The sequence below is a fragment of the Toxotes jaculatrix genome, chromosome 13 (assembly GCF_017976425.1).
Source record: "Toxotes jaculatrix isolate fToxJac2 chromosome 13, fToxJac2.pri, whole genome shotgun sequence".
Taxonomy (NCBI): domain Eukaryota; kingdom Metazoa; phylum Chordata; class Actinopteri; family Toxotidae; genus Toxotes; species Toxotes jaculatrix.
The window spans coordinates 10,674,063-10,688,007 of record NC_054406.1 but is presented as its reverse complement, the minus strand read 5'-3'; the positions used below and the strand labels follow the sequence as shown (position 1 = coordinate 10,688,007).

Sequence of the window (13,945 nt, the reverse complement as noted above, 5' to 3'; positions counted from 1 at the left end):
ATCACTGGACCAGAAGATGCACGTTTTCAAAATATACTTGCAAGGAAACTAAGAAGGTGCAACGTACCCAATATTGAATGCAGGGGGTTGTGAGAAGTTGAATCCACCTCCAGGTGCTCCTGGCTGAGGTGCGATGGAGGGGTTGGCAGAGGGGGCGGGAGAAGCTGTCGAACCCACTCCAAAAGTAAACACACCCGAAGTGTTGTTTGTGGCTCCGAATGCACCGGCTCCTCCAAACTGAAAGCCTCCACCTGATAAATATAACACACATTTACACGTTTAAAGGCAACTATGATTTCACTTACACGTGATAAATATGACTTCATATTGTGAGGATCACCAGCACATCGTACTACAGGCAACCCAAGAGGAAAACTGAGGATTTCAGTCACCCACCTGGTGCAGCGTTACCAGCTGCCCCAAATACAGGTGTGGAGTTAGCCTGCTGTCCAAATACAGGGGCGGCGTTGGGTTTGGCGCCAAAGGCCGGGCTCTGGGAGGGCGTGGCTGTGAAAGGGGATCCGAAGGATGAGCCAAATGAAGGAGTCTGGTTGGCCCCAAACCCGCCAGTGGGGGCTGAGCTGAACACAAAGGGAGAGGGAGCTGCAGACGGAGCTGTCAGTGAAAAAGAGAAAGGCAGAAACTATTAATACATGTACAGATTATAAACATATGTTCCATAGTTGTCGCTCAGGCCCCCATCAACCACCAAGAGCAGATGCAGACCTGAAGATGAGGCAGCAGAGGGCGCTGCTGCTCCAAAACTAAAGGATGGAGCAGCAGCAGGAGGAGCAGCGTTGGCAGAAGCACCGAAGATGAAGGGTTGAGCTGGAGCTGGGGCTGGAGCAGAGTTCAGAGGAGCAGCTGATGGAGCAGGCGGCTGGCTGTCCTGGTTCTGGCCAAAGACGAAGGCTTTGGCTGGAGGACCATCACTGGAGGCTGCAGCAGGCTGCCCGAAAATGAAAGTGCTGGGAGCAGAAGGATCTGGAGCCTGGGTGGTGCTGCTGTTGCCGCTGCTGTTGCCGAATAGACTTGGGGTTGGGGTCGAGGATGACGTGGTGGAGTTGGTGGTGTTGGTGGGATTACTTGCCATAAAGGAAAATGCTGGTTTTGGAGCAGCAGCAGAATCTGTTGGGAAGAAGAAAGTGCTGCTTATGGTGGGTCGTAAACTACAGTGAGAAAATTGCTGAATTATTTTGACTACGACCCAAATCATATTTTTGTAATTTTTGTTAGTAGATGACGTTTTTTTGACTTACAAACATATTTACTCTACTTGTGTACACAACGTTTCAAAAGCAATGATAAAAAATGACTCTTAGTAAGAAAGCAAACCTCCTTCTGAAAATGTTCAATTATTCCTTTAACAATTTTTAAATCTTTTTAATTTTTAAATCGTGGAAGTCATTAAATATCAAAAGTTTACTAAAAGCGTACCATTCACAAATGAACCTGCAGCACTTTGTCCAAAGGCGAAGGAAGGCTTCGGGGGCTCTGCATCAGATGTTTCGCTCTTGTCTGCTGGCTTGCCAAAGGTGAATGTGGGAGGAGGTTGTTCTGTTGGAGCATTGGGCTTGCCGAAAGAAAAGCCACCTGAAGCGGCCGGTGCTGGTGTAGCGTCTGCATCTTTACTAGCAGCACCGAAGAGGAAGGCAGATGGAGCTGAAGAGGCAGCGGCTTCCTTCTTTTCCTCTGGCTTCCCAAAGGTAAACGTGGGAGCAGCCGGCTCTTTGTCTGCCTGTAAGGATCCAAACACGGAGCCCACTTGTGGTGTGGTGGTCGCCAAACTTGGCTCTCCCAGTCTCGCAAAAACGGATCCAGTGCTGGCGGTTGAGGTGGTGGTTGCCTTGGTGTTTGTTGATGTGGTGTCATTGGATGATGCAGCACTCTCACTCTTTTCTTGAGAGGAAATGGGAGGAGTGAAACTAACAGAGGATGAGGTGGTGGTGGTGGTGTCCGATGTTTTCTCTTCAGGTTTCGACAGTCCAAAGGTGAAGCCACCCTTAGAAGAGCTGCTTTCTGTGCTAGATGATCCAGTTCCAAACACTATCCCACCACTGGCTCCGAACTTAAACCCAGAACCTGCGGCTGGTTGGTCTGACTTTTTGTCATCACTAGAGGCAGCCCCGAATTTAAAGCCCTCAGATGAGCTGCCGAATTTGAACCCTGAAGAGGCAGTAGTGTCTTTAGAAGTGGTTTCTGATGAGGAGCTTCCAAATGGGATTCCAAATTTGAATCCACCCGATGATGAAGAGGAGGAGGACTCTGAAAATGAGCCCCCAAACTTGAAACCTCCAGATCCGGACCCCGAGGTACTGTCTGATGTGCCAAACTTAAAACCTCCAGAACTAGAGGTAGAGGAGCCAAACGTAGCGGAGCCTGAAGTCCCACCAGCAGATGAACCAAAAGTCGATCCGAAGGCTGAAGAGAAACAAAGGATGAGGTGAAAAGTGAGGATTAGGTTCAGTTTTACACTTCAAGTCTTGAGCTTCTCAAAACCCAGTATTTTCACTAGCCTGGATTGGTTATCTTGGTAGTTTAATATGATGCCAAAAGGTTCAGCCACATATCCATGTGCATCAATATTATATTCCCTTGATGCATAAAAATCAGACCACATATAAATATTATGCATCAAGAAACATTTGGCGCTCACACACTTGCTCCATCCATTTTATTTTTACCTTTGGGCTCCACATTAGCTCCAGGTTTGGCTGCCTGACAAGCAACACACTGTACATCAGCAGCCTTATTCTGTACAAGACAGACATCACACTCCCAGGCACCCTCTGGTTTCTTGAATTTATCTCCCAGCCCAAACACTGGAGCAGTGCTGGCTGATGAAGAGGATCCTGCTGAGGATCCTGCTGAGGCTCCAGCTGACGTTCCTGCTGATGATCCTGCAGTGTTGAGGAGGAAAGGAAGATACTTTATTAAACTAACAACTGCCTTTATAAAAATACATTATAGTCAGTGACACAGCTACTAGAATTCTGCTTTCATGGAAAACAAAACCCAAGTCTTTGTAAAACATCAAATACCAATAATACAATATATTATGCTTGCATTACCTGGTTTAGCGCTCATGCAGGCCACACACTTTGTGTCCTCCGCCTTGTTCACTACGCAACACGTATCACATTCCCATGCACCCTCAGGTTTTTTGAACTTGTCTCCAAATCCTATGAGCCCTGTGGAAACGGGGGCTGTGGGTGTGGGTACAGTCTTAACAGCTGAGAAGGCAGAAGGAAGAGTCAGTGAGGGTTTAAGTCCCGTCCCGGGTTTGGCCGTTTCGCAGGCCACACACTTTACTGCATCAGGTTTGTTTAGAACAAGACACGTATCACAGTCCCAGGTTCCGGCAGGTTTGGAAAACATTGTGCCAAAACCTGTGGTGGTTGTAGTGGTGGAGGTGGTGTTTGTGCTGCTGCTGTTGCTCTCCAGCCCAGCCGAGGTTGTGGGTGAAGGCTTACTGTCCGTAGATTTTGATGAGGAGGAGTTGGGCTGCGGGGCCATACAGCAAACACACTTTGCATCTGATGGCTTGTTCTGCACCAAGCAGACATCACAGCTCCAGTTTAGCGGGGCTTTGAACAAATCACCAAACCCGGCTGAAGAGGAGATGGAGGAGGTGGTTGTGGAGGTGGAGGAGGGGGCGGTGGATTGTGCGGAGGTCTGCTGGGGAGCACTGTCTGGGCCAGGGGAAGTCCGAGCAACAGGTGAGGCAAAGCCTAGGGAAAATGGAAGAAGAATTAAAACAATGAACTTCCATTTACAATCTTGTAAAAGTGTATGACCAAGAAGATTGTAGATTAAGTAACAGTGATTCCAACCAGGTGTTTTGAGAAGATCCAGCACGCTGCCCTGCTTCAGGACCTTGGCTGGTTTAAAGGGTCCTTCAAAATCCTCTGTGCTTTTGTTTGCTGCTGGCTTCACTGTAGAAAACACGAAAACACAAAGATCAAAATTGAAATTCAAGTTTTCTCAGTTAGGGGAAGAAATCAGGATCAGGCCAGCTGTGAGAAAACTCTCTTACCTGTTGCTGCTATGGGAGTGGCCAGCTTCCCGTTTGACATGGAGGGACCTAACTTAGCTACAGGTGCACTAAAAGTAAATCCAGCCTAACAAAGGAGGGGAAAGACAAAATCACTTGTTAACAATGTCGCTGTTTTAAGTTACAGAAATATAAGAATTCACTGATGATGTGCTTATTAAGAAATAAACCATTTACGTACTGAAGGGGAAAAGGAAGGTGGGCTAGCAGCAGTTGCTTTGACAATAGGGGAGGAAAATGTGAAAGGTACACAGGGGGGTGTTGTTGAGGCTGTTGGAGGCTCCTGGAAGAAACAAGAAAATTAGCAAAATGTTGTTTACCATCAGACTTGTAGTCACACTGTGGTAGGATGAGACAGTTTTAAGACCAACCTTGTTTGAGATCGTCTCCTTAGCAGGAGTGACGGCCGTGGCGCTGGAGGCGGTGCTGATGGTGGTGGAGGTGGTGAGAGGTGGAACAGGGGAGGAGAAGCTGAAGGTGGGCAAGGCAGAGGTGCTGATGGGAAGTGAAATGGCTGGAAGGTCGGGTACCTCGGCCACCTAGAATCAGAAACGAGTATGAGTATCACTGTGCAGTTTAGGCAAATGATCTGATCTTTCACCTGTTTCCACTTTCATGCAAAAATTGTTTGTGTGTCAAATTGATAAGCACCAGAAAAAGAGAACCTAGAGGTAAGATGTAAATAGTAAATAAAATAATGGTTTATTTGAAATGCATCATCAGTCTTGCAGCCTTGTGGTTTTGGATCCAAAGCCTCACCTCATCTTCCTCAGGGCGTTTGGTGGAGGGTCGTGCACTGGTCCTCTCTCTCTTCATCTTGCCTCCTCCAGAGCTGACGCTGCTGGCTGCAGGCGTGCTGGACAGAGGATAGGTCGGGCCACTGGAACCCATTGTGCTAGTAAAAGATTAATACAGATATAGTAAGTAAAATCAACTAAGCACCATACAGAGGAAAGCGAGGCATCCTCAAAAAAAGTTTAATTAATCAGGGATGTTGGGATTTTCTTGCTTTGTTACTCAAAGTAAAGCGTATGAAACTGTTTTTAAATAAATCCAACTAAATGGAAAAGTTTCCCCTCAGAATATTCCTTAAACCTCTTTTCACCACAGAAATCTTAAGAGACTTACAACATACAGCAAGACAATCTACAGCTATTTAATTAACCATGATTCATGATTTTGAGTTTTCGTAATGAATTTAGACTTACTGGTATCCCATCAAACATAGCATGTATAATAGTCTTGTGTTGTTACCTTTGAGATGGACCTGGGTTTGCTTTAGGTAGTTTCGGTGATTGTCTTGTGGGCTGTGGAAATAATACAAGAATATATTGAGCATGAGAGTATGAATTACCCCTGGATTCCACCGGGCACATGGCTATGACATGGACGGGTTTTTGCACTGTCCTCTGCCTGGATTTATATACCACCAGGAGCATATCTGAAGCTGAGGGTTTTGTCTGTTCAATATTGCTGGGTCCATGGTGAAAATCCAGGTTAGAACTTCTGGCCTGGTGCCACTTGTTTTGATGTTGATGTAGCAATGTGATATACGATTGTGAGTCTGCACAGGGTGTTTCATTTTGAAAATGACTGAATGCACCGATCCTGTGTCTGATTTCCTGGCCATCTCGATCTGTTCTGTGCAGCTTGGCGCGGCTTCTGTCAAAAATAGACTAGGCGTGTATTTTTAGTGGGGCAGAGCGTAGAGTAGCTTCTGAAACGTGCTGTGGCGCATCTGGTGGAATCACTAGCATTATCTCGGGTGGCCCTGATCAGCTTGCAGCCCAAACACGACACTGCCGCCTCCAGTGGAATCCAGGGGTCAGACACCAATTAGCTGCATATAATATAGTGGAACAATGTTGTGCTTGTGTATAATAATGTTGCACTGTGTTTCTGACCGTCTCTCTTGGGGTCCTGTCCAGAGTTCGGTTCAGTCCTCCAGGAGTCAAAGTAGGCCTGAAGGACACGGAGCGGTTTCCTGACACTGAGGCTGCAGCAGGAACCACCAGCTTCTGCACCGGTGGGAGAGTAGTATCCATCTGAATAAAAGACATGGTGTTCAAATATGGACAAAATTTAGACCCATAATGAACAAAGGTGCTTCTTCATTTAAATGTGTGTCATATAGCTCTTGGCTCCCTGCCACAGAAGTCAGTGATATTTAGATATAATGTAGCTTCAACATAACCAGAGTAGTTTATTCTTCTCAACTTGTCAAAAATGAAACCGCTACTAAGAATGTGAACAGTAACATCTCAGCATTATCCTTTAATTCTGAACTTGATCTATAACGATTACTAAGTGATGTTTTTCTCTTGCAGGTATATTAGTATTAGTGTGGTAGATATGAGGAAATTTTGAAACAATGCTGATTTTTTGATTGTGAAATGTCCTGCTGTAAAATCTAACCATCTGTTTCAAGACTGTTTAAAAAAAGTTAATATTTTATTTTTTGTATGTCCCAAATATCAGTGTTTGTATTGGCTCAGAACTCTAGTACTGGTCAGGCTGTATTTTGGACTCCTTTATAGTGGACTTTCTTGTTTTGGGCCTGTGAGGGTCAATACGCCATTGTTGGCCTTTACAAAGCAGCTGTCGCAGATGGGAATGCCTGACGGTTATTACTGAGGACAAGTCCAGTCCAGAGCTGGCACAAATTAACAATGGACCACACGTCACACACAGCACATACACACACTTTCATGAGCAGAATACAACATGCAGTCTGGTAAGACCTTTGCTCACAAGCGCTTGCGTGTACGTGCACATGTAAAGGAAACACACAGCGGTGAACAGCTGTGTTTCAGCCGAGGAGAATCCTGTTAACTACTGTGAAGAAGGCCAACAGGCAGCGGGTCAGGAAATGACAGGAAGACAAACCACAACAAGTGCTGCTGAGTTTGTACAATGACATCCCTGTTTCATTCACATCACTGCGCCTTGTGAGCCTTGTACAAACACTCCAAATGAAGACACAAGTGAAGTTTGTTTGCTAATGTGTATACACAAGCTTAAAGTTATAAGGGGACATATTCCATACAGTTATTATAAAATCAGAACTTCTCACAAATGCAAATTTTGAAGGGACCAGATGTGGAGAAATATGGTCACAGAAATGTCAAAATCTGTACGTACCCGTTTCTTTTTCGACTGGAAATGTGAAATATCTAGATTTGTGGCATCCATGGACTAAAAAGAAAAAAACTTGTGTTCAGGTTGTTTTACAGTATCAGGATACTTTGAATAAACTTATATGCGTAATACGTATGTATATTAAAACCACTTACAGGTGACAGGGGGGAAGATGCTGCTGCTGCTGGGATCCTCTTGGCATCCTGTGGATGAGAAAAAAATCAAAATGCATCTATTTTAGAAAAATATAACTACCAAGTGCTAAAATATTAGGACACAGTTTACTTTAACATGGTCATTAACGACACATCAAGAGTCATACCATTGATGCACTTTGAGATTGTGTTTGTGTGTTTGTGTGTACTCACAGCCAGAGGGCTCGACATGCGCTCCAAAGACTGCAGGATGCGTCTGGCTGTGGCACTGGTCACCCCACAGGGCTGAGCACCAGCAGGCTTGGCCTTGATCTGTCTCCTCACCGGGGCCTACGGAGCAGATGAGTTAATTTAGTCTCCAATTAAATTAATAATATTCACACAAAAGTAACTGCTCACCAACTAAGGGCTAATAAACTTTAACATCCAGAACACTAAATGCACATGAGAGTGACTGTAAGAAATGCACAAAATGAATTAAAAATAATTGTTTGGCTCTTAATACGAGTTTCGGTTTCTTGTCTGCGTTGTTCTCACTAGCTCACCTGGTACGGTGTTCCAGGACGAGTGCGAGAGCTCCTGACTGCTGCTGCCCCACCATATGTGGTCTTCCCAGGGTAGAAGGGTGAATCCCCAAGCTGGCTGGAGTTCAGCGCTGTGCTGTTTAATGTCGACTGAAAGAGGAAGGTTAAGTTAAATATCAGCTTTAAGTGATACAACTTCGTTTTATTACTGATCAGTGGCATTCTCAAACATAAACTCATCCATTTTAAATGAAACTAAAAGGTTTTGCTACGCATGAAATAGAAAATAGACTTAAGTAGCTAAACAAAACAATGTAATGAGTAAAACTGCAAATACGCCCTATAATATTTTCAATATTCAATCAAATTCATTTATATCTTAACTTCTTGTAACTTGTAAAAAGCCAAATATTTGCTTCTGCTAATGAAGTTCAGTCAAATATTTTCAGTGGACGGTGTGAATACATTACCATCCCATGTGGTTTAATATGGAAGAATTCTGTCTGTGGTGTCCGAGTGCTCTTACAAATATGTGAAGCAACAAGCTCAGACTTGTACAAAGTGTCACAGTGAATTTTGCTTTTATTTCGTCAGCACCACTTTTTTTCTGTCCTTGTTGAGATCTGAGTCAGACTGCACACCGGAGCAGACTAGTTCTTATGCGTTGGCTAGATTGAGTTGTGGTGTCTGGCACGCTGCCATGCTCATGAAAGTAGATGTCCAACACGTTGGTGACACAAGGGAGACTGAATGCAACAAATCAAGACACTGTCTGGCTTTGAGCAGAGTTACAGTAATATTGCATTTAAAAACAATGGTTAGTACACCTGACTTTGAAAAGCTGGGTGCACCAACCAAACTTCAGAGAGTCATTTTATATTTATGTGGGTCACTGCAATAATGACGCAGACTAGATCAAACCCTGAGACACAATATGGAGCTTTGCGACACAGACCTTTACTTTTGGCAAACTTTTTCCCCCCAACTACCACACACTGACAGGCTCTCTATACTGATGGACAGACAACCAGATACTCACATTGGAAGACGTTCCAAAGACAGACAGGTTGAAAGCAGGCTTTTTCAGACTGGACTGGGAAGGCTGAGGCCCGGAGTTTGTTCTGTCCATCTCTGGGGACCAAAGCTGGGGAAGTGATGCCGTTTTGGAAGTGGGGACATCTGAAAAGAAGAGAATCATCTCAGACCATTCTGCAGAAATCTAGCTTAGTCTCTCTATTTCAGATCTGAGCCAACCATACATTCATACATAAGACATTAGCCTCTACCTGCTGCAACACTAGTAATCTGTAATGTTGATCAATTATTCCTTAAAGCTAAAATCAAGATGTGTGTGTTTTCTGCCATTATTGCAGAAAGGTAGCTAACTGTGATCCAAGGAGAGTTAACAGACTGCAGGTTTTCATTCCAATCAATCACCTCAGCAGGTGACCTCCCGTCTATACAAAGGTGTGCTAATCAGTGGGTGGAGTGACATCTTTCATGCAAACACTTTGCCCTTACCTTTGTCAGAGGCGCGGGAAGAGAACCCACTCGTGGTGGAGATGTTATCATCCTCGTGCTGCGAGAGGTTGTCCTTGATTTCTTTGACTAAGGAGAAACCTGTGGAAAAGGGTCCAGGGGCTGAGGAGGTGGAGGGCTGAGAGAACAGGCTGCTGGAAGCCGCCAGAGTTGGGGAGGAGGCATCCAGTGGAGGAAAATGGAGGTGGGAGCGGCTTAGAGGAGGTCGAGAAAGCACATACTCCTGAAAGTTCAGGGATGCCCGACTGGTTGAGGGCTCTGAGAGAGTGAGGAAAGGTACAGGTGAGCATGGTGGAACAACGGAAAATGCAAAACTGCAACTATTACGAAAGGGATTTAATATCTCCTAGATAATCTAGGATGACGTAAGAGACTGGATGGATCCCTCACCTGTGTTACTTGTGCTAGGCTCCGGGGAGTCACGTCCATCAAGGGGAGGAGGGCCCTCTTCGCTGCCATTTGGGGGAGGAGGAGGAGGAGGCTGGCAATTCTGCTCTGTCCCTTGTACAGACCCCCCTCCTTCAGAAGTATCTTCATTCTTGAAGTATTTCTGCAGCCAGTAAGGAACGATGCTCTTTACTGTGTCTGTCACTCGACTGATGAGGCCTGACTGCTGCTGATAAAAACATGAGCAAGGGAGAGGAGGCCATGAGCAGGGGAATGAAATGAGTGAGAGGCAGAGACTAAAGCATACAGACAAAACAAAGAACCATAAACTTTATTTGATGATCAGCATTGCATAAAATTCTGTGCATGTAAAACAAAACAGCAGGTAAAAATGTTTTTAAAAAATGCTTGGCTAGCTGAATCTTGTGGATTTATTTTTCAACTGCTTGTATTTATGATGTTCAAAATCAAAAACGAATCTGTGGCAAGACAATTCCCCTTAATTTGTATTTGAGGCCTTTGAATGCTATAAAACAGTTGCTGGACTCTTTGATTTGCAAAATACAGCAATCAACACTGCATTTTATTATTTGAATCAGCTGCACAGCCCCACTTGCAATGAGAAGCCATTCGTCCTCCCCAGTGCAAAGCAAAACACAAGCTCAGTAAGACGGAAACTGGGTCAGGCACTGTGTACGCTTCTATGAAGCAGTGAGCGAGTGACGCTGGTCTGCACTGTACTGAGGTGTAATACTGGATGAATTCTAATCAATAGGAATGAGTTTTGACTCCTACACCACATACAGAGAACAACTGCATTTCCAAGATTTAAATCTATAGAAGGCTCTCTCCTGTAAAATATATAGCAAATCCATACCAACTTAGTGAAAGAACATATTTTAAATTAAGGGCACTTTCTAGGTCTTAACTGGCTAACTGGAATATATATTCTCTGTGACTCGAGGTGTGTTTCATGAATGATGTCCTCACCGCACTGAGAGTTTTGGAGTTGCAGTACAAAGGACAACAAAACCTAACAAAATCTATGAACATGAATGCAATGACCTATTAAAGGGAAGGGTGTTTTGGAGAGCTATGAATAAGGCTGTGCAAAACTCATATTTGGTGCTCTTTAATGCGCCAGTTTCATACCTAATATTTATTTAGCTAATAGATTGGTATGATGATTGTATCTGGTTGTCTTTTGATAAAGCAAAGCTCTCCCACATTTTAGTGTCCAGATACCAGATAGAAAGGGGAAAAGTTAAACAAAGGAGCTAGTTAGCTGGTGCATCTCTTCATGAATATGCTGTGTAGCCCCTGGTAGCTGAAAACTCCTGATAAGAGCCATATGTGCCTCCTGCTTCCTGCTTATCTTTGAAATACACCTGTGGGCCACCCTGCACTTTAACCTTTGCACAAATACACAGAACTTTGAAAAGTCAAGAGTGTAATAACACCAAACTGCACGTTTACTTAGTGCTACATACACTGTTATATGGATTTATGTGTCACATTTCTGGTGTGGACAGGGTCATGTAACTAGCTGACCTGTGGTCAACCGACTCAGCTCTCTTGGGAATGTCTCATGCCTAACTTTGAATATGCCTGTTCCTGAGCAGATGAGTGCATCTAGCCTCTCAAGCTAAAATTTCACATAAATTCATATAATGAACATGTACCTTTATACCTAATAAGATCATTTAGATTGTTTAATTTATGCCATGTGAAGACATACAGTAAGGGCAGTTGAGAAAGACTCCCACTGCTATGAATTGCAAGGAATCGCAGAACTTGTGAGATGAATCAAGGTGAGGCAGCAAACGCTGCATGTCTTATCATGCTTCTTCTGCTTTTTAACCAGCAGATTTGTGTAAACCCACCTATTGCAGAAAAGCTCAACCCATCTTTCAAGGCTAACTGTACACAAGAATTGGATAATCATTGTTTTTGGCTGACTTCAGTCCATAAGCATTCATATGAACTTCAAACACTTCTGCACTATTTGTTGTTTAGTCACATATTAGAGCATTTAAAGCTGTAACCACGACTTCTATAGGGCATGAAGGCACTGCTCAACTTATATTTGCATTTATTCAAACTAAATATTTCAAATTCAAGCTGGTCAGTTATTACATTTGTTTGTTGTTGGCAAAATATCATTCCAGTTACCATTTCAACACTGTGTATAAACAACAGAAAATACAGTAGGGGCAACATCTAATGATTGAAAGTTTTGCTGTTGGTGAAGACAGATATGGTGTCACTTATAAGAGAAATTACATGTCGTTTGTCCCCAGGCCTATACTTACAGACCTGGGGGCTGTATAATATAATGTTCAGTTTTTGTTCAAACAGTTTTAGACAGGTGCTGAATCAGCTTTATGGTTATTTTGGAGGTGGTAGTTTGTGGTGGTGCTGAATTGTATTGCGTAATACTAAAAGGCATGTCTAGTATTTCTTCACTCCATTTATCGCAATGAAGGTGGACAGTGAAAAGTATGACACAAATGGTGCATTCATGCCAAAACCAACAATGTCCACCAAGTACAATAAATTGAATTGAATATTTAGTTGGATTAATCACTGTATAATTGTTGCCATTAGGGTTACATCTTGTGACTCGTAACTATATGTCTGGCTAAACTGTAAACAATACAAATTGGTGTAAGTTCGCACAAATGTGGAACTGCTGTTTGCCATAAGCAATGATGACTGATCGATGAAACAATATTCACACTGTTGTCATAGAAACTCGATGGTATAATTTTACAGTAGATGAATGGCCTGTGCAGTCAGAGTACACACTGGCAACCTGACTTTCATATAAACAAACTACCTGATTTGTAGTTCAGTGGAATATTGTACGACTGACAAAATAGGTCAATGAATCTTCCATGTGTGAAGACACATCATGTTCACTGATTGCATTGTGGAGTGGTTTTAAAACCAACATTAACTGATCTCCAAGCGGCAAGAGACTCCGCTCAGGCAACCATGTGGGTTCCCAACGAGCCGGAGCTTCCTGCGCAATCCAACTGGCTGAGATTTGGCTAATGTTAGCCATCCTAACATCCAAAATGTTTCCCGACACGCCAGCAGCACAATCTTAATAATCATTTGCGTGAACGCTGGTCACACGCAACTATGGACAAGTGTAAACTGGACCCAAACGACCATGTCACTTCTACCGGCAACGGTGTGAAGCCTCCAAACTTAAGAACCGAAGACAACAATGCGTTGCTCGCCAGTGCTAGCCCGCTAACTAGCACTAGCTACACAAGCTAATATGTGGAATTCTACTTCCTTGCTTTCTGCTAACTTCGCTAGCAGCTAAGAACTTCCTAATAGTGCTAAGGCTAGTTATCGCAACATCTAACGCGTGAGCTTGTACTTTAAAAATACTGGTTAACGAGTCTGAACGACTCGCTGTGCCGTGATTTGACCTGTCAAGTCCGTCTGATTTTGCTAACCTATAAGCCAGCTTGCTAGTTCACTAGCATTTCCAGGACATGCTAGCAGCGCGTGGAGGCCACGAGCGTTAACAGCAGGCCGTAAAATGTCTCCAACAAAACAATAACAAGAGATGAGAGTTAGTGACACTGCGGTTATCGTAACGTTCTCGACACGGGCTTCTAACATGAAAACCTCCACTCGATTTACCTGTTTACTCTTGGCGTAAGGTTTAGAGGCGATGTGATATCTCCTGCTTCTAATTTTCCCTCCACCCGTGGCCGCCATGGCTCTTTCGTCTGAGCGTCTATCGGTGTTTCGGCGCCGGATAGCTGTCATCCAGCACAGCGGCCACGAACAGGGGCATCATGGGAAATGTAGTAGCTGAAGATAACAAAGAGGTTTGGCAGGACTTCGTACCACATGGCTCTAATATGGGATTCAAATAAAAATATATAAATATAAATACGACACAAAATATAAATAACACACAAAACAAGATATGGGTAAAATGTGTATATACATTACCATGGAATTTGGCATTCCAATGGCACTACTGAAATGCAATGTGGTTGAGATGTGGTTATGATATGCTTAAATGATTATACATCATGTTTTGTTTTGTGTTGTATTGTCTGTGTTATAATGCTTTTTGTAATAATATAAAACCTATACCCCAGGAACATTTCCATCTA

General features: G+C 43.7%; 1 protein-coding gene across 2 annotated transcripts in view; it reads right to left on the bottom strand.

The window, feature by feature from the left end:
• Positions 1-13,577, bottom strand: part of nup153 (nucleoporin 153) — a 15,235-nt gene extending 1,658 nt beyond the window's left edge. The window contains exons 1-21 of one of the 2 annotated variants that reach the window (XM_041052694.1): positions 13,461-13,577; positions 9,801-10,026; positions 9,393-9,668; positions 8,911-9,050; positions 7,893-8,021; positions 7,561-7,677; positions 7,348-7,395; positions 7,196-7,249; positions 5,959-6,099; positions 5,309-5,361; positions 4,814-4,949; positions 4,426-4,593; positions 4,236-4,337; positions 4,037-4,121; positions 3,834-3,935; positions 3,072-3,731; positions 2,685-2,900; positions 1,438-2,421; positions 727-1,128; positions 397-615; positions 68-251 (exon numbers count right to left, since the gene is read on the bottom strand). In XM_041052694.1, the coding sequence (XP_040908628.1) occupies positions 68-251; positions 397-615; positions 727-1,128; positions 1,438-2,421; positions 2,685-2,900; positions 3,072-3,731; positions 3,834-3,935; positions 4,037-4,121; positions 4,236-4,337; positions 4,426-4,593; positions 4,814-4,949; positions 5,309-5,361; positions 5,959-6,099; positions 7,196-7,249; positions 7,348-7,395; positions 7,561-7,677; positions 7,893-8,021; positions 8,911-9,050; positions 9,393-9,668; positions 9,801-10,026; positions 13,461-13,538 (4,520 nt within the window). In that variant the 5' untranslated portion in view covers positions 13,539-13,577. The remainder of the gene's footprint in view (positions 1-67; positions 252-396; positions 616-726; positions 1,129-1,437; positions 2,422-2,684; positions 2,901-3,071; positions 3,732-3,833; positions 3,936-4,036; positions 4,122-4,235; positions 4,338-4,425; positions 4,594-4,813; positions 4,950-5,308; positions 5,362-5,958; positions 6,100-7,195; positions 7,250-7,347; positions 7,396-7,560; positions 7,678-7,892; positions 8,022-8,910; positions 9,051-9,392; positions 9,669-9,800; positions 10,027-13,460) is intronic. The other variant, XM_041052695.1, reaches the window with a different exon arrangement.
• Between the last annotated feature and the right edge of the window lie 368 nt (positions 13,578-13,945).